This window comes from Symphalangus syndactylus, chromosome 3 (assembly GCF_028878055.3).
Source record: "Symphalangus syndactylus isolate Jambi chromosome 3, NHGRI_mSymSyn1-v2.1_pri, whole genome shotgun sequence".
Classification (NCBI taxonomy): Eukaryota; Metazoa; Chordata; class Mammalia; order Primates; family Hylobatidae; genus Symphalangus; species Symphalangus syndactylus.
In genome coordinates this window covers 39,660,189-39,685,080 of record NC_072425.2, presented here as the reverse complement: position 1 = coordinate 39,685,080, position 24,892 = coordinate 39,660,189, and the positions used below count along the sequence as shown (strand labels likewise).

The 24,892-nt window shown below is 39.1% G+C and overlaps 1 protein-coding gene across 3 annotated transcripts in view; it reads left to right on the top strand.

The window, feature by feature from the left end:
* The window catches only part of SLC44A1 (solute carrier family 44 member 1), a 200,291-nt gene that overhangs the window by 33,594 nt on the left and 141,805 nt on the right, over positions 1-24,892 (top strand). For 2 of the 3 annotated variants that reach the window (XM_055271590.2, XM_055271589.2), the window contains exon 2: positions 19,354-19,443. In XM_055271590.2, coding sequence (XP_055127565.1) covers positions 19,354-19,443 — 90 coding nt within the window. Of the gene's footprint in view, positions 1-19,353; positions 19,444-24,892 lie in introns of those variants that run through there. The other variant, XM_055271591.2, reaches the window with a different exon arrangement.

Below are 24,892 nucleotides of genomic sequence, written 5' to 3'. Positions count from 1 at the left end.
ATGATTCTAAGCAAGAAGCATAAAGGGAGGACTAATATAAAATAAAATTTAAAAATAGTGTCAACATTGTGTTGCAGTTTAGCAGTAATGGTCATGAGTTGAGATATTGGAGGTAGAGTACAGAATTCCAGGTATAACTGTGATTTATCAGCCACCTGACTATGGCCCAGGTACCTAATCTCTTCAAGGATAACTTTCCTCACCTGTAAAGTGTGGGATTAAATGAGATAAAGAGTTGAGCAAATTGCTGGTGCATGGGAAGTACTCAAAAAAATGTTAGTTGCTATTTTGTTGTTGACCCAAAGTTAATGGAAGATAATAGTCTAACATAGACCATAGTATAAATAAGAATTTATTATTTGTTAAATCAGCTATTCTGAATTAACAGTGAGTATTACTCACACTATACATCAAAATAAATTCCATGAAACCATAAACAGGTATTAATAGAAGAAAACAGTATTAAATAGCTGAAGAGCTTAAAAGCATTGAGACAAGGTCTAAAGTCAAGTTGATTTGGCTGTACAAAAATTTCGGTTTCCACAAAAAGAAAAACAAATTGGGTAACAAACTGAGGCACAAGTAGTGTTGTACTGGTGTTTAATAACCAGCTCTCCAAGTGAAGAAAAAAAATCCGGATTTGCTACATTTGCTGACTTCCATGGTGTATATACTCCCACTGTGACTGATTTTAAGCTACGATGTAAAATCCATGAGCAGAAGTTAGGAAGAAATGTGCAAGGTTGTCTCTCATGAGCTGGTGTGAGCCAATGTGAGCTCACTGCAGCACACAAATGACACAGACATGGCAGAACATGCTGAGAAACCCTCTCAAGATCACCCAGCCCACCGAGGTGAACCTGTGACTCCCAGGCCAGAGCACATTCCTTTTTGTAGTTGCCTTCCCCAGGAAGCATAAGGTAGACATAACAGAGCAAAAAATTCACTGTTGTCATGGAGAGCACCTTGATAGGGAGCTGGACCTGCAGATGCTCACAGTAGAGAAACCCCTGTAGGGTGGCTGGGGCCTACCCTAGGAGCAGCCTCTTTGGGAACAAAGTCATACAGTGGCTGAAGATTAAGGAGAGGGGTGTTGCTAGGCAAATGCTCTGGACCAGAACAGAGATGTTCCTCTGGTGGCTTCTCTTTGTGAAACCTATGATATTCTTGGCAGTGGCACATGTCTCTTCCTTGGTAGGGTGCTTATAGTCTTTCTCTTTGTTTTTTACTATCTTTTTCATATTGTTTAATTATTGCCTATAATAGTTTTCGTAAATGTGGTCACCAGAAAGATGAGTCATGGAGGCAGTGGTAGTATATGAGTGCATGAAGGATTGTGTCTAGGAGTGACGACTCAGGTGATATCTTTTTGTAAAGGATGTGTCTCATAGGGGCCAGGCAGACATGATATCGTCAGGAAGGGTGGTTTGAAGGTATAGAGGCTTGGGGTCCTTTGCCATGTTTGTTGACATAGGGCTTCCATCAGGGGCTTGCACTTTTTATTCCACAGTGGATGACTACTAGCTGGTCATTTGGTAACCCAGGCTTACATGTGCCATCTTAAAATGGGTTGTTCCTTTGTGATTGCATCTGTAGTTCTAATAGAAGATCAGCTTATTCTTGGGTGGACTTTGTGGAAAGAAGCAGGATTTAACTGGGTTTCACAGTAATAAAGACTTTGTGAATTTGGGAGCCATATTGTTTAAGTTGTGTAGTTATTTGAAGCCTGTGATTGAGAATCATTACTTAGGGCAGTACAGAAAGAACCAATTGACATGGAGTGGGATGGGGTACAGAGACTTAGGAGAGAAGAAAATAGTTACTTTTGTGGGATTAACACAGATTAATTTTACACTGTGAGAAAAGTAGCTGTAACAGACACATAGAAGACTGGCTGGTGGGCAAGATGAATTGCCGTAATTGTATACAAACCAGTCAAGGTCTGTCTGAGCTTGGGACCTGGCTTTACAAGTGGGCTGTCTTAATGACTCATTGGGTGTGCAGGTTTACAGATACCTGTGTTTTTAGAGCGTTTACTTATTCATGTTAGGCTTATTAGCATTCATTTTTCTTGGTTCCTTTTTTTAAGAACAAGTTTAGTATCTCTCATTTGTAGAGCTATTAATTTGATGATTCAGTGTTCCCCCTCACTTATTTGAGTGTGTCTAATCACTTTTGATCTTTAGCTGGTTTTCCTAAACTCAGCTTCTGGTGTGCCCATATGTTTTCTTGTGAATGTTTGCTGATCATGGAACCATTGAATGTCAAAGTTGGAAAGGACTGCAATAGTCTTACTGATCAGACTGTCAATTTGATGTTTGAGTCCTCTGTATTATTTTCTTCTCTACCTCCTTCTTAATAATAGATTGGGTCTTGATTTTTTTTTTTTTTTTTTTTTTTGAGATGGAGTCTTGCTCTGTCAGCCAGGCTGGAGTGCAGTGGTGCGATCTCGGCTCACTGCAACCACCGCCTCCTGGGTTCAACCAATTCTCCTGCCTCAGCCTCCTGAGTAGCTAGGATTACAGGCGTGTGCCACCATGCCCGGCTAAGTTTTGTATTTTTAGTAGAGACGGGGTTTCACCATGTTAGCCAGGCTGGTCTCGAACTCTGACTTCATGATCCACCCCTGCTCAGCCTCCCAAAGTGCTGGGATTACAGGCATGAGCCACTGCGCCTGGCAGGTCGTGATTTTTTAATAGTTGGAATTTGCAAAGAAGGAGGATTTGGGGGTTTTGTGACAATATATCATCTTCATATACAGCAGTCACTTGGAGATAACCCATTGGTCATACTTAGGGGTAGCTGAAGGTCAGCTGGTTATCTGATGCTGAAATGTCAGTGCACATTCAGTGGCCCCTGCTGCAGGGTACTTCAACCTTTAATTTTAAACCTTGGGCCACAGGTGGGAGTTTAATTGGACTTTGGACCCAAATTGTAAGGCCAGGTTAAACTCAGCACTCTCATGTTCCTAGGACTTCCTCCATGGTTCTGATCTATTTCCGGGCATGGAGAGGGTGCTGAAGGTTGGTTGATTGTGGAGAAACAACCTTGTTTTATCCAAAGATAGTAAGGCAAGCCTGCAGATCTAAGAGCTGCTTATTTGTAAATTATACTGAAATGCTAGGAGAAGTTCTCTGGAAACGGTCTAAATTGTAGTTCTTTAATATTTTCTGCTTGTGGAATTTGAATGGGAAGTACTTGGTGTGGTTTAGATTTTACCAAGGAAGGCCAGCTGATGGCTGTGAAGAGGCTCTACTAAGTGTCGAATCCACAAAGCTCTGGGTCTTTGGAGACTTAAGAACTTAATTTTGCTAGATTTAAAGTGTACTCTTCTCTTAATGTAGAATTCATGTAAAACTACATCATAAGATGCAACTGTCAACCCAGAAGGCTAATTTATTAAAGAATCAACTGACAGGCAGACCAGAAATTTTTTGTCAGTTTGGTAAGCATGAAAGTAAAGCCAAATTATTATTATTTAAGAACTATTACATTTATTCTTAATAGAAAAGTAGTATGGTTATTTTTTAAAAAATCCAATCCCAATATGTATGAGTCCTTTCTCATTCCACCTTATGAGATAGCAAGTGTTAGCAGCTTAGTCTGTATATATTCTTCCCAAGTGTCTGTAATTGCAATAAGCTCCATTGCTCTATTGCTTTATTTTTCTATAGCTCTCTAGTTATGTTGTGCACTCTACTTGTCAACCTATGGAAGGCAAGAGCACAGTCAGAAGGTTGCCTGATGACATGGAATCAGATGAAGGGAAGGGGAGTAGGCTGGATGACCCACGGTGCAGCCTTAGTTCAGTAGCCTGAATTGTCTATTCAGCAATAAAAGCACGTCTGCATGAGAAGCTGGGTGCCAGAGTTCACTCTTCTAGGACCCTTTCCCCAACACAGTTTGGAAGGGCAGTATCAAGGTTTATCTGTCACACTTTTATTTTTCACTATAACTACCCAGGTACAAATCCTGGCACCTAATGGGTGCTAAGTAAATACTATATGTATCTACCTGCCCTATCCATTTCCTATTTTCTGACAAATACAGTCTTTTTTTTTTTTTTTAAGAGATGGGGTCTCACTTTGTTGCCCAGGCTGGTGTTGAACTCTGAGCTCAAGCAATCCTCCCACATCAGCCTCCCAAAGTGCTGGGGTTATAGGCATGAGCCACTGCACCCGGTCCTGACAAGTACAATCTTTCTGTAGCTGTGTTTATACTGCAGTCTGGTTTTGCCTTGTCACGTGAGTCCTTTGGTCTCTATAAGATGATTTTTCTAACTCAGATCTATTTTATGTCATGTTTTAGTTGTCTGCAACATTGTTTACCCTCTTCCCTTGTGTTGCCTACAGAGGGATTGAAAGTCAGCAGCTTATCTAGTAATTCTAGTAACTTCTGATTTCTCAGAAACATGCTTTTGTTCATCAAATTTCATCATTACCCAAGTCTTTACCTTAAAGACCTTCCACTTTCATCTCGTATATCTGATGCAGTAGCTGCATGAAAAGTGTTCATATGGAGTCTGTCATGAAGTCAGCAGAACTCTGCAGGTGAAGTGGCCAATGTGGACCCCTTGAAGTGTTTTAATGTGATTTCTTTTATACATATAACAAATTTATTGAGATATAATTCATATACCATACGAAATGATTTTTAGTATGTTCATAGAGTTGTATAGCCACCGCCACAATCAGTTTTAGAACATTTTTATCACCTCAAAAGAAACCCTATACCCATTAGCAGTCATTCCCCATTTCCTCTCAACTCCCACTTTCTGTCTCTATAGATTTGCCTATTCTGGGTATTTCATATAAATTGAATTATATAATATATGGGCTTTGTGCCTGGTTTCTTTTACTTAGAATGTTTTCAAGGTTCATTCATGTTGTAGCATGTATTACTACTTCATTCCTTTTTATTGCAAAATTATATTCTATGGCATGGATGTACCATATTGTGTTTAATCACTTGTCAGTTGATGGGCATTGTATGTGATTTTTTTTAATAGTAGCACTTTAAGTATTATTGTTTTTGAAATACAATCAAGTATTTTACAGAATTTAGGTGGAAGTTACAGATGGCTAGGAGGAAACAACAGTTTGTTTCTACCTGTTAAATATCACTGCAGGTGTTTTCTTCAAATATCAAGAGTAATATTTGGACATTTGGAAATTACCTTTGAAACCAAAAGACAAAATATGTTAATAACATATTATTCTTGGTTCTGACCTATAATTTTCCTGTAAGAAAAAGTTAACCATGTAAAAAAAAAATAATTTACCTACTGTCTCACGCGTCCGTGTGAAGAGACCACCAAACAGGCTTTGTGTGAGCAACAAGGCTGTTTGTTTATTTATTTATTTATTTATTTATTATTTTTTATTTATTTATTTATTTTTTTTTGAGATGTAGTCTCACTCTGTCGCCCAGGTGGAGTGCAGTGGCGCAATCTCGGCTCACTGCAAGCTCCGCCTCCCGGGTTCACGCCATTCTCCTGCCTCAGCCTCTCCGAGTAGCTGGGACTACAGGCGCCCGCCACCACGCCCGGCTAATTTTTTGTATTTTTAGTAGAGACGGGGTTTCACCGTGGTCTCGATCTCCTGACCTCGTGATCCGCCGGCCTCAGCCTCCCAAAGTGCTGGGATTACAAGCGTGAGCCACCGCGCCTGGCCAAGGCTGTTTATTTCACCTGGGTGCAGGCGGGCTGAGTCCGAAAAGAGTCAGCAAAGGGTAGTAGATTATCATTAGTTCTTACAGGTTTTGGGATAGGTGGTGGAGTTAGGAGCAATGTTTTGCGGGCAGGGGGTGGATCTCATAAAGTGCATTCTCAAGGGTGGGGAGAATTACAAAGAACCTTTTTAAGGGTGGGGAAGATTACAAAGTACATTGATCAGTTAGGGTGGGGCAGAAACAAATTACAATGGTGGAATGTCATCAGTTAAGGCTATTTTCACTTCTTTTGTGGATCTTCAGTTGCGTCAGGTGATCTGGATGTATACGTGCAGGTCACAGGGGATATGATGGCTTAGCTTGGGCTCAGAGGCCTGACACCCATCTGGCCAACATAATGAAACCCCATCTCTATTAAAAATGCAAAAATTACCCAGACATGGTGGCATGTGCCCATGGTCCCAGCTACTTGGGAGGCTGAGGTGGGAGAATTACTTGAACCTAGGAGGTAGAGGGTGCAATGAGCCGAGATTGCACCACTGCATTCCAGCCTGGGCAACAGAGTGAGACCCTGTCTCAAAATTTTTTTTTTTTTTTTAGATAAGCTGTAGAATGTACTGCGATATTTTTGCTGCGATTCTTATGACTCTCATTTTCCTCTTTTCCCTCCTTTTTTCCACATAGTTCATTCCACGGTGTCTACACAGGATATGCTAACCACAGTAAACACAGCACAGCAAAGTGTCATGGGTCCTGGCCCAACTGTCTGGTTCACATTCCTGCTGTAGTACGTACTGACCATTTGACTTGGGCATATTACTTAACCCCCTTATTCCTCATCAGTAAAATGGGAATAATAACAACATCAACCTCATAACACTTGTTCTGAAGAATAAATGAGTTAATGCAGGCAAAATGTCTGGCACATGGAATATGCTCAACGATAATAGCTAAATCTGTCTCTTTGTATGGTATTATGATTTAGTGTTACACAGTCACTTTAAGTACTTGTATAAAACATCATTTTGGTAACAGTCTTAATTTTGATTGATCTATAATCTTTTTCTACCTTAATATGTGCAGCTTTTCCTATAATTTCGCCAACCCTCAATTACAAACTCAAATGGGTTGTGTTATAAAAGGGAGGACAACCGGGCACAGTGGCCCATGCCTGTAACCCAGCACATTGGGAGGCCAGGGCAGGAGGATCACTTAAGTCCAAGAGTTTGAGACCAGCCTGGGCAACATAAACGAGACCCCATCTCTACAAAAAATAAAAATATCAGCCAGGTATGGCAGTGCATGCCTGTAGTCCTAACTACTCAGGAGGCTAAGGTGGGAGGATTACCTGAGCCCAGAAGTTTGAGGCTGCAGTGAGCTATGATCGTGTCACTGCATTGCAGCCTGGGTGACAGAACAGGATTCTGTCTTTAAAAAATAAATAAAATAAAATATGAAAGGGAGGACAGAAAAGGTAGAACCCAGAGATAAGGAAGGTAAATTAGCAAGAGAACAGCAGAAAGGTGAAAGTAAAGTAGCTGAATCTCTTAAGCTTCAGCACCCTTCCTTTCATATGATAATAAGTTATTTATTGAATGAATGGATTTTTAATAGTTTGGTTGATTACGGGTTTCAGAATTGAAGTTTCCTTCAACTTCCTTTAAAACTTTAAGACCTCCCGGTCTGTATGTTTATTAAAACGTCATGTTGTACACATTAAATATATATACTTTTTACTACTCAATTATATACCTCAATAAAGCTGGGTGGAAAATTTAAGCTATAAAAAAGGCATTTCAGTTTTTCTCATTGTATTGTCATTTGAAAGTTACTATTAATTTATTTCTTACACAATTGCCTATAAAACTGTGTACTCATTCATTCCTTCTGGTTGTATTTCCCTTACAACTAGTTTTTCAGTTTTCAAACACACATTTTATAATATGTACAGTATGGGAACAACTTAGAGATGTTTGAGATGAATATTTGTGGGAACTCACTTTTTTTAATGCTTCATAGGGAAGATTTTCCTGTATCCCACTAGGAAAGGATGTAACAGTGATTTAGGGCCTAGTCCTAGGAACTTAAAATCATTTATCCTGAAAACAATGCATGGTGTAGGGTAGTTGTCCTTACCTTGCAGGTAGGGAGGTCAGTTCAGCTGATCATACTACTATTTAGAAGACTAGCTAGAATTCAAACCCAGGTTTGTGTTCCTTTCCCTCTCCACATCTGTTTACCTCTCTAAATTGCCAGTTTTCCTGCATTCTTCAGGAGAAATCTTGCTCCTACTTGGGGCATTCTCAGCATACAGCTTTCTAAGGAAGTTTGAGGTGTTCTAATCTCCCATCAGTAAGTGTTAGGTAAAATGACTTAAACATTTTCTGGTGGTTTTGATACTGTATCTTTTTATAGGCGATATAATGAGGAAGTAGAAAAAGCGTAATCTGGGAGCATGTATTATATATATATGTTATTTCTTTCATAATTAAATAGCATTAATGGAAATCAGAATGGGAAAAATGCATTATAAATCAAACTACTTAAAAATTGCATCATCCCTTTCTAGTGCTTACATGTTTGCATATTCTCCTTTGCATATTTGTATAATCAGAGCATAGATACAATTTCAAACCATGTTTCTCACACAACTGTTTATTATAATCGTTTTTATATAGTATTATACAGTCTTCATAATTATTTTTATGACTGTTTAATATCCCAGTCGTAGATTTATTTGCTATTATTGGATAGTTAATTTGTAATTTTTTCTCTCATAATAACATTGTATTGAACATGTGGAGCTATTTTAATGTTTTTTTATTTGTTTGTTTTTTGTTTTGAGACAGGGTCTCGCTCTGTCGTCCAGGCTGGGGTGCGGTGGCATGATCACGGCTCACTGCAGCCTCCACTGCCCGGGCTCAAACGATTCTACCACCTCAGCCTCCCAAGTAGCTAGGACCACAGGTGTGTGCCACCACGCCTGGCTAATTTTTTAATTATTTATAGAGACAAGGTCTCACTATGTTGCCCAGGCTGGTCCCAAACCCCTGGGATTAAGTGATCCATTAGCCTCAGCCTCTCAAAGTGCTAGGACTACAGGCATGAGCCACCATGCCTGGTCCTATTTTAATATTTTGGATTATTTCCTTGGGCTTCTGAAATGTATTGCCAAATTACTTTCTAAAAGTGGTTAACCAATTTACATTGCTTTCAGTTTCTTAACCAGTGTTATCAGCATTCTGAAAGTTTTTCAGTGGGAGTAGTATCCTAACTATGAACTCTTATTTTCTGATTTCGAGAAATATAATGAGAGAGGTCAGCATTGTCTGCAACCACTTGCCCCAATGGGTGTGTGACCAAATATGTTTTGGAGAATCTTAAAATAAAGGCTCAAAGAAATCCTGCTTGAAAGACTGGACTTCGTTAACCTGCATTTCCAAAACTTATTTAAAATGGGATTAATTTTTCTCATATAATCCATTAACAAACATCTTTGGGAAATGCCAGCCATATAATATCTGCGGGAAAAGGAGTCTGCTTATGATGCAATAGATACTTTTTGGGTAAAAAATCTCATGCAAGAGAAGCAGTAAGGCTGTCTGTTCTAACATCATGCCACTCCAATGGTAAGAGACCTAGCCTGGTTTATTTATTCACTAAATAAATGTGCTGAGAGCCTATTTATGTGCTAACTGCGGTAACTATTGGGGACATAGGAGTTAACAAAGTCAAGTCCCTGTCCCCAAGTAGACGATAAAGTGGGAAGACTGAACATTATATATGCAACCATTTAGGGGAAGCTTCTGTACACATTGTTTTGCATGGAATAGGTTTTCATTTGAAGAATATTTGAGTGCTTTCTATAAACAATGTTAATCCCTGGGTTAAACAAAAAATAGACACATTACACTTACCATCAAAAAGGTCATCTACTGGGAAAACATAAATAATTATAATATGGAATGATAATTACTGTGATGGTATTTACATAGTATGCTGTAGAAACACAAAGGAAGGGAACCTAGTTCACCTTATGGGTTCCTCTGGTAGGGATTTGGTTCACTTAAGAGTTTTATGCCACTGCCATAGAACTGAACACATAATTTGTTTCAGTGCGTGACTGTGGTGAACTAAAAACATCTTAATTGGCAAAGATACCTAATTTTGATTTAGAACATAAGTTTACCAAATTCTGCCCACCTATTTGCTATATTATGATCAGTGCAATCTTTATGTTACTTCTGTATAAGTCATTATAAGTCAGTTCTCAGTGTTTTTTTTTTTTTCTTTTGAGATGGAGTTTTGCTCTGTTGCCCAGGCTGGATGCAATGGTGCAATATCAACTCACTGCCACCTCTGCCTCCCAGGTTGAAGTGATTCTCCTGCCTCAGCCTCCTGAGTATCTGGGATTACAGGTGCCCACCACCATGCCTGGAGAATTTTTTTGTATCTTTAGTAGAGACAGGGGTTCACCATGTTGGCCAGGCTGGTCTCGAACTCCTGACCTCAGGTGATCCACCCTCCTTGGCCTCCTAAAGTGCTGGGATTACAGGCGTGAGCCACCGCACCTGGCCTATAAGTCAATTTTTATCTGTTCCATCATGGAAAAGAGAGCAAGATTGGAGTAAGAATCTTATATTGCATATGCATGAAATTTTTAAAAATGGTTACAGCATAGCCAGAAAAGTCAATACACCCATTAACAGTCTGGAAACTGACTATACTGTAGCAGATGGGAGGTGCGAAGTAGAGCTTTGGTCTGTCAGTCTGTCCGTGGTATCATCAAGTACTGAAGAAATTCTGACCCTTGTAGGATGTGATAGGAAAAAAATGAAGCCCATGAAAACTATAATTTTAAAAAATTAAATAGTAATTTTAAATTATAAAGGTTGATTACCACTGATTCAGGAGAAAGACAAGATAGAGATACTGTTTGAGGATTGCAGGCAAGGCTTGTCTGTATAATTTTGATTGTTTCTTTGATAATAGAGGTAAAATATGTTATTAGCTATGTTGCAGAGCAGGATTAACTTGGCCTCTGCCCAGTAATTATCATGTGTTCATATACAAGAAGGACAGTCATTGAGAAGTCTGATGCAAGAGAGACATCTTTGTAACAGGCCCACAATTATTTTTCAGGGGAACTGGAGGCAGAATGAAGTCATTGGCAATTTATCTCTCCGTGATCTTTCTGTCACTATATAAATACCTAACTTACAAAGCAGCTCTAGTTGCCATTTCCCCCTTTCTCCTTAAATGGATGCATGTTTGTGATTTAGCATAAAGTTCATGAACTAAGAAAAGCAGTTGGCCACAGAATCCTGTATCTTTCCATGCAGTGTATCTTATTACCTTTAACTGTCTGTTAAAATCATGCTTTTAGTTTTACCTTTCCATAATGAATTGCCATCACCAGGCTTAGCAAATGAAACAGATTACTTATGGTAACCGTAAGTAGTTATGCACTCCAGATCCTTGACAGAGCCTTCCCAAAGGACAGGCAGTGTCTTTCAAAATCCTATTACAAGATTTTATTTGCAGATGCTAGGAACAGAAGGCTAGAGCCTCCGTAGTTTATTGCTACTCAACTTCATCAGGTCTGCTCACTCTATTGAAAACTGTGGCAAAAATGATATACATCAGCTCTTTTATTTTTTTGTTACCACTCTGTGCAAATAAAAGCATATTGGGGAATTTAATGAAGCAGTATGTCCTTGGAGGGAGCTTTAAAGATTCTGAATGTATAACTATTTGTCTTTAATACTGGAGGTTTCTGTGTAAAGCTGGCAGGAGCAAAATAAAGTCTTCACAGACCAATGTTTGCCACGTACACACTTGAATAGCACAAATGTCTATGCAGCGGCGACCTTGGAGATGGATGCATTCAGTGACTATTATAGTGGCTTTTGAGGTGTGTCAGGGAGTAGTTAGGACAGTGAAAACTGCAGCAGAGCTGCTGGAACTGTGGGACTGTTTTGGAGATGGTCAGCTACCTCAGGAAGTGGAGACTGTGATGTTCAAACAAAAAATTGGGGGAGGGGTTGATTACTCAACAAATGACCCAATTCAACCCAAGGACACATTCTGGACTCCGTGCTTGATGAGAGTACATCTTAGTTTGCTTTGGCCTTCTCAGATGTAGTTGGCTTTTCATCAGAATCTGGGAAAAGTCACAGTGATGGATCTGTGCTGCAAAGATCTAGGCACATAGGAAGAATAGCATTCCTGTGCTTGTCATGAGGTATAGGCTTCAGGTTATATGGGATTCCTGGCCTGCCAGCTTAACTATCCTTACTAGTGACCTGTAAGAACACAAGTATATGTTGATAACCTTGTCAGAAGGATACTCTTGATTTTGCTTAAATTTCTAAGCTTCAGTACTTTGTTAGTAGTTAATACTTTTATACTTCCCAGTTGATCAGACAAAAATACAAGAATATGAGTGGTGCTGTAATTGTGAAATGGCAGCCCAAATGGTATTGGAATCTATAATGGTTGGTCTCTTATTTGTTTGCAGGCTTAATCCTGCCCATATACCACTTCTCTTCCCTGGGACCAGCCTCCCAGGCTGCTATTTATTGTTACTTTGAATGTCAGAGAATGCAGTTCTCTGGCTTAGTCTGGGGAAATGCCAAAGGAGCATGTAGTCCTTTAGCCTGTCAGAAATTCCAAGTTGCAGCACCTCTAGATATATGTGACCAGATAGTACTTAACTCATTGTTAGTAGGAATCTCACCAGTGATATCTACATGAAAATATTATTCCAGTAGCTTAGTAAATATAACCCTACACAATAAGTGTCAGAAAACAAAGGAAGATATTTTTTGTCATTTCTGAGGCTGAAAGGCCTCTTCCTAACTGGAACCACAAAATCTTTAGTGTATAAAAAAATCTTGATATGAAGTGAGAAATGGCTGATTTTTTTTTTTTTTAAAGCAACTTAATGTCCTGTTTGCTACTAAACATTTCCGGGTGTAATAATTCTAATTTAGTAGTCAATATTTCCCCATGATAGCAACCAAGAATTTTTAGAATGTTTTGGGGGCACAAAACACATTCTATTTTAGACGTTGAAAGATGATTTTAAGGTTTGCCTCAGAATATAAGCTGCAAAAGTTTATGAGGTAATTTCAACAGTTCTCACAATCGTTTCCTTAATGTTCCCCATGTCTATTCCTGCAGTACCTTTTCTGTCTCTATCTTGGCAAAGCTCATGCTATCATAGTACTTGGTTTGTCTCTTTCCCACTTAAACTAGAGCTCAGGGGCTGTCTTACTTGTTGCATCTCAAGTATTTCATGTGGTGCCCAGTATTTATCTGAAGAATCAAAGAAATGCTTAAGAATATTTTCTGAAGCTGGGTGTGGTGGCTAACGCCTATAATCCTAGCACTTTGGGAAGCCAAGGCTTGATCCAGGAGTTTGAGACCAACCTGGGCAACATGGTGAAACCCAATCCGTTTTAAAAAAAAAAAAATAACGGAGCATGGTGTTGTGTGCCTGTAGTCCCAGCTACTCAGAAGGCTAAGGCGGGAAGATCACTTGAGCCTGGGAGATCAAGGCTGCAGTGAACCGTGATTGTGCCACTGCACTCCAGCCTAGGTGAATGAGCAAGATCCTGTCTCAAAAAAAAAGAATATTTTCTGAAAATCAAGCAACTTCATATAATTGACTTTAACCTTTTTATAGCACATTTTCCATTATTTTAAAACCTGGTGTATGAAGGACAGATTGATAGCAGTAGGTAGTACTCTTATTATATTACTTATAAGAATCTTTTGGGAAGCTTTGTACTTCTGTCTTAATTAGGATAAAGTCATACAGGCAGTAAGCGCAGAGTATGAAAAGGGAGCAGGAATATTCAGTCTTTGCCTTTAGATATTACCCAGATGTCTTCTGACTTCCAGGGTTTTGGACCCTACCTGCCTCCATATTTGAGACCTAGTTAACTCTTTTTGTATGTAATCTGGATCGTTGATAATGCTTATCTGATCTTTTGATACCTTCCTAATCCTGCCTGCCTGGCCTGATTCTGTGCACTTGATGCATAATTGCCAGACCTTTTCCTACTTAATTGGCCCCCTGGCCTTGGCCCACCCTGCCTGCCATATTACTGTTGATCCCTCCAGTGATGGCTAATTTGACCTAATTGTTTATTACATATCACTTACCAAAACCTCTGTGTTTTACTATTACCTACAAATACATTTATTCAACAACTGTGTCTTTATTTGCAATAGCGTGGAAATTTAGATTAAAACATTTTACAGATTTATTTACTAAAAAAAATACACCCTTACTATATAGCATATCAAATTCACCAGAAGGTCTTGGGTTTAGTTATTAGGGCTCATAGTGAATGTGGAGTCTAAGATATAGTAGTACTATGACTTCTATAAGAGATACCATGGAAGCTAAAAAATTAGATATCTACGCTGTACAAAATATAGGAAGGCATGTGAAGGTGTTACACATTGTTCCTCTCTAAGGATATAAATGTACAAACAAGAGGTATATGCCAGCTGTGGTCTGACTTAGAATTGTTCTTTAATTCTCCAGTAGTAGTATTAGAAATTGTAATTCTGCCTTCTAGATTATTAACCTTGTGTATGTGTGCAAAAAAAGCCTTTACATGTTCACACACTTATTTTTAAACATTAAAAAACTTTTTATTATGGAAAATCTCAAACCTTCATTTTAGCCATTTTTGGAAGTCTTTTAAATCTTTCTTTTGTACCTCCAAGTTTGTCTGGTATCAATTCCTTGTGCCTGAAGAACTTTCCTTAACATTTCTTACAGTTCAGGTCTGTGGCTAATAAATTGTCACGTTTTTTGGTTTGAAAAGTGTTCATGTCTGAGAGATATCTTCTGTCAGCATAGAATTTGGGGTTGGTAGTTTTTGTTTTTTTTTTTCGTTTTCCTTTCATCGATTTAAAGATGTCATTCTGTGGTTTTCTACTTTTTATAGTTTCTAACAAGAAGACTACTGTAATCTTTGTTTTTCTGTATGTGATGTGTCTTTTTTTACCCCTCTGGCTGCCTTCAAGAAGATCTTTGTATCTTTGGCTTTCAAGGGTTTGAGTATAATAGGTGTAGGGGGTGTGTGTTTGTGTATTTATTCTGCTTGGGATTCTCTGAACTTCTTGGATCTGTGCGTTGATTTCTTTCATTATTTTTGGAAAATTTGCATTCATTTTTTTCAAATATTTCCTCTGCCTCATTCTGTCTTCTTGTTGGATTTCAATTACACATATGTCACATCATTTGTTATTGTCCTATAGTTCTTGGATGCTCTATTCTGGTTTTTAAATTTTGAGTCTCTGTGTGTGTGTGTGTGTGTGTGTGTGTGTTTCAGTTTGGATAATTTCTGTTAACCTGTCTTTGAGTGTACTGATTTTTTTCCTTGCCTGTGTTTAGTACACTGATGAGCCTGAGAAAGGCATTCTTCATCTTTGTTACCATGTTTGTTTGTTTGTTTTTAGTATCCCTGGATCCTGTCTTATAGTTTCTGTTTTTCTGCTAGAGTTTGAGGACTCAGGTTTCAGACATAGATTTTCCACTTGTTTTCTTTGATTTTTGTTTTCCTATTCTATAAAATAGAAAAGTCAGGAGTATATATATATATAGTAATTAACAGAATTGTTTTAGGAATCAAATGCGGTCATAGATAATATAAATGTATGCCCTTGGGCAAGCCCCTTCCCTTCTCTGGGTTTCAATCACTCTCACTAAAGGCTTCGATTATATGATTACTTTGGTACTATTTAGTTCCTAAACTGCAAGATCCTGCGAAGGGGAGAGACCTAACATTTACTGAAAGCCTGGTATTAATCTCATGTAGAATCTGAGAAAGGGGTAAAATCACATTTAAAAAGTGCTGTTGCAAAACAGTTTACTTTTGCTAGGTCTATATAGAATTTTAATTGGAAGAAACAGCATTAAATCCTGTTGCCACTTGGTTAAATCTGTTAAAGAATTATTAAAAATTTTCAGCTCTTGGGTTTTCTGACTCACTTGAGAAACTTCATGGCTCATAACACATCTCACTTGCTTTCCCTGTACCAACAGGATTTAAAATTATTGAGTTGGCTCCCAAATTTTTCAATGTGAGGAGAAACTAATTGAGGTTATTGTTTTTTACTAACTAGTGCAAATAAAAAATAGTCTTACTGGAATAGGCTTTGGAGTCACAGACTTGGGGGAGGGGCAAAGACTGATTGTGCAGATGTGAAACCTTAGGCTGATTATTTAACTTCTGAGCCTGAGTTTCCTCATCTGTGAAATAGAGACAATACTTACATGAGCTGTTTTGAATGTAGAAGACATAATGTTTGTAAAGCTTTGAGTCTAATGTCTGATTAATAGTAATCAATAACTGATGGCATTAACAATGGCAGCTAAAATGAAATATGCCACCATTAAGTCAAAATTTTAGTAAGTATAAGGGAAAAAGAGTTTAATATTCTTTATATCCTTTTTAATGGGAAGGTCCACTTGGTAAAAGGATATTTTAGTAACAGAGAGAGGGTTAACTGAAAAGTATTGATGAATAATAATAATAACCAAGAATTGAGTGCATGCTGTGTGACAGGTGCTGACATTTACTTCTCAAAACAGTCCTGTGAAGTAAGCCACCCCTCCTCTGCTAAGTGTTCCTTTGTCCAAGTGAGGGTGATCACTTTTGTTCTTCCACAATATTTTTTATATGTAATATATACATATTTTTTATATGTCAATATTTTTTATATGTAACTCCTACCCTGTCTCCACTTCTCATTTCCAGTGAAAGAATTTCTGTGTATTTGGCACAGAAGTGACCCACAGCAAGTTGAATGGACTTGTTGAGATGTTGAATCTTTGTATTTTTCTGGTCAAAAATGAACTATCTCTGTATGTTATAGATGAAAATTTAGGCATTAATGAACTGAATGTTGGTCTAAGGTAAAAATACTAAGAAAATAGTTGGGGATAAAGAAACTACACAACCAACCTGAGGCTTCTCCCTTTCTTCCCTCCCCATACATGCTGTTTGTTAAGATAAACAAATACAGCATTTCAAAGTAGCTTTTGCTTTATAAATTACCATGGAGTAAATACAATGAATATCAAAGATGTGTCCAAATTCTCTGTTTGGAAGCAGTTTTACTGTAATGGGTATTATTCAAGACTGAAATTATTTAATACAAAGAAACATTCTTTATTCACACTGTGAACAACTGTCTTCCAAAATACAGACCACAATACAGGCATTCTTATATGACTAATACAGAGAATTATGTCAAATTATTTTGCAGTTTTTCCTAGTCATAACAAAGTTTCCACAAAAGTGCATTCTTGATCATAGATTTTAGAGTTGGAAGGAACCTAAGAGATCCAGACTAACTCCTTTCTGCCACCCAGAGATATGAAGCAATTTATCTAAAGTCATGTAGCTAACTAATGACACAGCCAGGGAGAGAACCAGTCCTTCATCTATTATGCCACAGTACTGCATTCCTCTGGAAAAAAAACTGCCTACTCATTCTTGGTTTTTAATGCTAGTTAGAGTCTTAGGGTAAGGTTTTTTTCCGTGACTAACTAGTGCTCTTTTGTTTTCTGTGTGGGTGTTTGGGAACAAGCTAACTGGTTGTGTTTTTTGTTTTGTTCTGTTCATAACAATTGTACAGTGTAAGGCAATAATAAAGCATTTGTTTAACACTTTAGGGGTTAGGAAGAAATTGTTTTATCTCCAATTCTCTGCCCTCATTGTTGATAGGCAGATATTTTAAAGTTGTGTTTTTTAATCTGGGGTTTGAATTCCCTAAATTCTTATGAAAATTATGTGAATATATGCTTACTTTTTTTGTTTGTTTGTTTTTGAGATGCAGTTGTGCTCTTGTTGTGCAGGCTGGAGTGCAATGGCATGATTTTGGCTCACCACAACCTCCGCCTCCCGGGTTCAAGCAATTCTCCTGCCTCAGCCTCCCAAGTAGATGGGATTACAGGCATGCACCACCACACCCGTTTAACTTTGTATTTTTAGTAGAGACGGGGTTTCTCCATGTTGGTCAGACTGGTCTCGAACTCCCGACCTCAGGTGATCCACCCGCCTCGGCCTCCCAAAGTGCTGGGATTACAGGCATGAGCCACCATGCCTGGCCTATGCTTACATATTAAGAAAATAATCTGTAGTTTTCATCAGGTTATCAAAGGATACGTAGTTCAACACTATGGTTTTAGAGGGAGAGAGAACTAAGCCTGGTTGTACTCTCTATATACTAATTGTACTAGACGGCTCCCTTATCTCCAGCCCCCTCCTGCTGATGCCCTTTCCTCCTGACAAGCCTTTTCCAAATAGCTTCCTGGATCTTGTCACGGAAGCCACTGGAGGCCTGAACCTTCTCAGAGGAACCTTTCCCATAGGTTTCCCAAGGATACCTTCTTTCTCCCTTCGCTGCTTACTTTTTCCAGGAGAAGGTGTGAGACTCAGGGATTTTTGTTCATTAGAAAGCTCAGGGGGGTTATTTCAGTTAGATTTCCATTAAAAGGGATTTGTGAGCTGACCCGAGATCTTAAGACTATTGAAATAAGAAAAAAAAAATGCAGTTGGAATTCCAGTCAATACTTTGCAAGTTAACTTTTAGAATGCCGCTAGTTCTGTAGTTCAGGATTCTCTGTGTTTGATCTAGAAACTAACATTTTCTAGGAACAAAATGAAAATGCATGGATTGTTTAGGAGTTGCACAGATCTGTCTATAGAAACTGAATTTTTTTTTGACTTAGAAAAATCTACCCCTGAATAGGAATCCCGTTTTTTTTGTTTGTTTGTTTTTTGTTTTTTGTTTTTCCGAGATGGAGTTTTGCTCTTGTTGCCCAGGCTGGAGTGCAGTGGCACGATCTCCGCTCACTGCAACCTCCGCCTCTTGAATTCAAGCGGTTCTCCTGCCTCAGCCTCCCGAGTAGCTGGAATTACAGACCACAGCCATGTCCGGCTAATGTTGGTATTTTTAGTACAGACGGGGTTCTGCCATGTTGGCCAGGCCAGTATCAAACTCCTGACCTCAGGTGATCTGCCTGCCTCAGCCCCGCAAAGTGCTGGGATTACAGATGTGAGCCACTGGGCCCGGCCTGAATAGGAATCCATTTTGGTGGGCATCTTTTCTGCAAGAGAACATATATATAAACAGCACATTCTAACTTTTTTTTTTCAAGTTTAGCATCTGGACACACAAAGAAAAAGCTAGCATTAAGACTGAAGTTGGAAGAGTGTATTCATTTATTTATTCATTTTTAAAAAGCCCTCACTGAGTACATATTATGAACCCTCAGGCATCATGTTAGATGCTGAGAAATAAGCCTGGTCTCTTCCCTTATGAAACTCATAGTCTGCTGGGACACAGCATAACAAATAAGAATGACAATTTAGCCTGCTAAAAAACTCTAATATAGGGACTAAAAAAGCGATGAACTCAGTACCAGCCCTGGCCAGGAAGAGGGGTGGGAGTAGGGCCAGTGGAGTTTTTAGCTGTGGGGGTTAGCATAAACGTCACAGAAAAGGTGACAAATATTTGAGTTGTTTCTTAAAGGTTCAGTAGAAACTTGTTTGGCAAAGAAGGGCTCTAGCTATAGCTGGTGTATTTGTGCCCTTCTAACTTTAACTAAACTTAACATTTCACACTCTCTTATTTTGTATTTCCAATTAGAGCTCCAAACGAGAATGGAAGCCGCTGGAGGACCGTAGCTGCACAGACATACCATGGCTGCTGCTCTTTATCCTCTTCTGCATTGGGATGGTAAGGAAACTCTCACAGATGGTCCAAACTGGACTCATGATCCAAGGGAATGCCGAGGAGTTGGTTTAATGAGGGCAGTTGTGGAATATACCAGTCCTCAATACAATTCAGTGGTATTTTGTGTCACTCTTGATTTGTTTTTCTACATGAAAACTGAGCTCAAATTAAGGAGCAGCTGGGACTTATATGCCATTCAGTAGACCATTTCAGAAAGCAAATCATTTGTTGTAAGTCTCTGAATGTTGATCTTGATGGGGTGGTGAGCAAAACAGTGACCATGAGTCACGAGCCCTGCATATTCACCCAACCCAGTCACACCAACTTGTTGGTTATCTTTAGGGCAGTCATTTCCTCTCAGGGACTTGGTGTTCCACAGTTCTTCCTAGATGGGAGGCTGGTTGCTTATTGCTCCTTCCTCCTTCTGCCCATGCTAGGCCCCTGCTGCCTTGTGTGTCTACTGTAATGAGTGGCATCTTTCGATTGGAGATGAAGGGACCTGGTGGTTTTCCAATGGCCCCTGCTGCCTGCTGTGTCTACTGTAATGAGTGGCATCTTTCGATTAGAGATCAAGGGACCTGGTGATTTTCCAGTGGGTACAGAGAATGGAGGAGCAGAGTTGCTGGTACAAGGTATTAAGGATGTGCACATTCAATTGCATACCCACTCTGCCCTACAAGAGTTTCTGACACAGACTTCAGTGGCATTAGAGTCCCTGCCAGTGTGCTAGGCTGGAAAAAAGATAGAAAACTGCTATTTTTAAAGCAGTCTGATATTTAGAAGCAGAAAGGACATGGAAATCCTCATCTAGTCCATCGCCCTTATTTTACAGATTAAAACATCAAACTCAGAGATGGAAATTACTATCCCAAGGCCACACTGCTAGTTCATGACAGAGCTGAGAACAGAGTCCAGGTCTGTTCACTTCCAGGTCAATGCTGTTTTCTAACACCCCATTTCCTCTTCCTCAAGGGGACTCTGCAGATACATTATTGCTGTCTCTTTCTTAGTCTTCTACAATTCAAAATGCAATTACACTACCTCAGGCAGCCTTGTTCTTACTCATGTGTATTTTTAACCCCCTTCTTACTATACCTTTTATAGAATTTCTTTAGGAAAATCTTGCTCTTTGTCTCCTCTGACTGCCCACCAGGCCAGCGCCATTTGTGAATCACAGAACAACTGTAATCTTGGCTAATAGGCACAATTGTAGGTACCAGTTCTGCCTCTGAGAAAAGGAAAATAAAGCAGTACATTTTAATGAGATATGATAAATCCAGTAAAATAAGGAGTGTTTATTTTAAAGATAAAAGCACAGTTTCACCAAATTTAGGATATTTAGGAAAGGTCAAAATACCCGTCTCCTAACTGAATGAGTTATAAGATACTGCTCAAAAGTTTACTTAGTTTAATGGAATGGCAGCTGAAATATAACATGCATGAATGTTTATGTAGCGTGTGGAGAAAAAAAATTTCTTTTTTTTTTTTTTGAGACGGAATTTCGCTCTTGTTGCCCAGGCTGCAGTGCATGGTGCGATCTCGGCTCACTGCAACCTCCACCTTCCAGGTTCAAGTGATTCTCCTGACTCAGCCTCCGAAGTAGCTGGGATTACAGGCATGTACCACCACGCCCAGCTAATTTTGAATTTTTAGATGGGATTTCACTATGTTGGCCAGGCTGATCTCAAACTGCCAACCTCAGGTGATTCACCCATCTCGGCCTCCCAAAGTGCTGGGATTACAGGCGTGAGCCACCGCACCCTGCCATAGAAAGATTCTTTGGTAACAGAATTAGTCCACAGCCTTTCCCCACTCCCTGAATGTAACCCTGGGACAAATAGCAGCTGACCTTTCAAAATTGTTTACAAAAACATATACCATGCCACCCGAGGTGCTTTGGATTTTCTGTGCTAAAATAGGTCAGGAAAGTGCAGTCATTAATGTTAATAGGCTGATTTGGGAGTGACTTGAGACTAAGGAGTTATTTGTTTACTGAAACATTTTAATGCAATGGTAATTAATATAATGTTGATTTCAGTATGATTGTAATTAAGACCCACTGTGTGTACTTTTAAATGTTGGCATAGTATTATTTGTTTTCGAATGATTCTTTTAATGGATTACCTTCATGGAATTGAGCTAACACCGTATTTTGCCAAGTGGAAATAAGAAATCTCAAAGTTCTATTCCCTGGCACAACTGAGATTCAGCATTTTTTGGTTTCTGAGTATTTGTTTTAAACGATTTTTAGAAGATTTCTCCCTCTTTGGATTTCATTCTATAGTACTTTTAAAATAAACATTTAACAAACATTTGTTGGGCATTAATCTATGCTCAACACTTTAGTATGTGTGTGTGTATATATATATAGATCGGTATGTACCTTTTTAAGTTTTTTCAATGAAATAGGTTTTATCCCCTGCTTATAGACAAAGTATAGCAAGGTTAAATATTAGCTTGTCTAAGAATATACTGTTGAAAATAAGTGGCGAAGATAGAATAGGAACTGGAACTTTCTGGCTATGTCCTTTTAATTGAGTGGCCCAGCTGTCTGCTTCTCTTACAGATTATTGCCTCTTAGTAATCTTGCAGCCTGACACTCAAACCATACCTTTATTCTCTGACTTTATTTGCAGTTTTTTGCTCATTTTTTGATACTTATGGTCTAGTTCTTAAATATTCTAAGATCTTGTCATCTTTCACTCATCTCTACCATTAAATCTTATACATGTTCATCTCTTCATCAATATTTGTACTTCTCTTTTATTTCTTCCCTTAGTTTCAAGGTTTTTCTAATGCTTGAGTTATCTAGAACTTGGAGCGTTTTTCGAGGCAAGTTGCTATCAGCCTTCTTAAGTGCTATCTTCTACATTTGAACTTTCATCACTGTTTTGGAATTACTGGGCATATACTTAACTCTGCTCCAAAAAATTACTTGTAACATTGCACATTTGTATAAATGTACAAATATAAATTTGTATATTTCATTAAGGTAGTAAACAAGGGGTTTTTAGCCCTAGCTGTACATTGGAATTAGCTCGGATCTCTTCTTTTTTTCTTTTTTTTTTTTTTTGAGATAGAGTCTTGCTCTGTCATTCAGGCTAGAGTGCAGGTTGCGATCTTGGCTCACTGCAACCTCTGCCTCCCAGGTTCAAGCGATTTTCCTGCCTGGGCCTCCTGAGTAGTTGAGATTACAGGCACCCAGCACCACTCTTGGTTAATTTTTGCATTTTCAGTAGAGATGGAGTTTCACCCTGTTGGCCAGGTGGTCTCGAACTCCTAATCTCAAGTGATCTGCATGCCTCGGCCTCCCAAAGTGCTGGAATTACAGGTGTGAGCCACTGTGCCCAGCCTAGAATTAGCTGGGATCTTTTCTGAAAAAAACAAAAAAAAACAAAAAAAAAAAACCTCATTCCTCAGCCCTACCTCAGTGATTTGCATATAATCTCTGCAAACCTGATGTTCAGCCAAAGTTGAGACCCTCTATTATAGGCACAGATAGACCACTGAAAAGTATTGAGCAAGAAGTGATATGAGTGGGTTTAGAAAGATGGCGCTGGCAGCTAATGTTAAAGATGGCTTGGAAGGTGGAAAGAGGTTTCAGGCAGATCACTCTGGAGGCTGATGTAATGGTCCAGATAAGAGGTGAAAAACCTGAAATAAAGTAGTGCTAAAGGAGAGGAAGAGAGAGATTGAAGAATTAGGATCCATAACATTTATCAATGGTGTTGTCAGTGTTGCAGACAAGTGAGAGGCAGATAAAGGATGACTAAAGTTCTTGTGTTAGGGGTTCAGGATAGGTTTCTCAGCTCAAATCCCACCCCAGCTCCTCCTGGGTTCTCAACCACGTTTTCTGTACACATCAGGAAACAAGAGTGGGATGGATAAATAAAGCACCACTTTATTAGTAGATACCTGAGTACGCCCAGTAAGGTACTCCCTGGTAAAAATAACTTGTGGAATGAAGCTTGGGCCCAAAAGGCTAAAGTTCCTTCCCATCTAGGATGGTCTGACTTCATTCTGTGTCAAGGAGAGGTATTTGTCAGAAAAGGAGAAGAAGAGAGAATGGAGATCTACCTGGATGAACTCTGCCCAGATCAGCTTACCACAAAAAGGCAAGAAGGGAGGAGGCTGGATGGCCCTAACAAGAGTGCTTACCATGGAAAATAGAAGATACAGAGACCCCCTAGAACTTACTTACCCTAGTAGTTATTGCTGCTTACTATGAGCTAGACACTGTTCTTAGCACTTGACATATAGAAACTCATTTAATTCCCACACCTGCTCAAGGACATATACACTGTTGTTGTCACATTCCCATTTTGCAGAGAAGGAAACAGAGGCATAGAGATAAGCTCAATAACTGTCTAAGATTACGTAGTGGCAGCACTGAACCCAGAAGAGAAGAGGGAGAAGGGGAGACCTCAAGGGGTAGACCCCACTCTTGCCTGGAATTGAGGACAACAGAAAAAGTTGTTCAGAACATGTACCTGTAGGACACAGTAACCTTGCTTGCCAGTGAAACGTGGTCTCATCAGTATCTCAGGCTCTGACCAAATCGCTTGGCATCACCTCTTCCTCTAGTGTGGTGTTAGGAAGCTAGGGTGAGGGGCAGAAGCATGGAGAAAGGAGACTGCAGTCTTCCACTTCGTATCTTGTGTGTGCCATCTAGTAGATAAGTGGTGCCACCAGTGGAGATAGAGTATATGGAGGAAAGGGAAGTGTGGAATGAGAAAATGAGTTGTGGACATGTAGAATTTGTGAGTAAGGAGAAGCAGTTGGAAATGCAAAGTTGGAATCTTGGAGAATGATCTGGACTAGAGTTGGATTTAGGGGACATCATCTTATAGTTTGTCCCTTCAGACTGCTTTCAAGGAAGGACCTTTTCTATTTTATAGCATTGGTTTACTTCCCAGGGCATGATGTTTCTACCTCATTAACTATTGTTGAGCATGCAGAACAGAGTGAGAGATTCACTGCAGTATTTAGTCACCTGTTTGATGGGCTGTTCTTTGCTGGGATCACTGAAATAAGAACAATAACATGCCAAAAATTACCATAAGGTTACCTGATCCAAACGACTTTCCACTTTCTATTAAGTCTGTTTCCTTTCTTTAATATTGTGATAATTACCTATTAATGTACCTAACATAATATTTACCATTTTAACCATTTTTAAGTATGTAGTTCAGTTAAATTCATTTGTTTTTAAGCTGCTTTTTCTTTATTTATTCTCAGTCACTGTAGTAAACCAAACGGGTGTGAACTCCCTGCAAGTATACTCTTAAAAATTGTACTCTGTGTCTGCTTTCCCTTAGAATCATAATAGTTTTGAAGAGGAAGGGCTTTAGAGATCCATCTAATTCTATCCTTGTGATGATAAGGAAACTGAGGCTCAGGGAATAAAAAGTTACTTGCTCATGATGGTAAGGAGTGTTCATGGCAAAGTGAG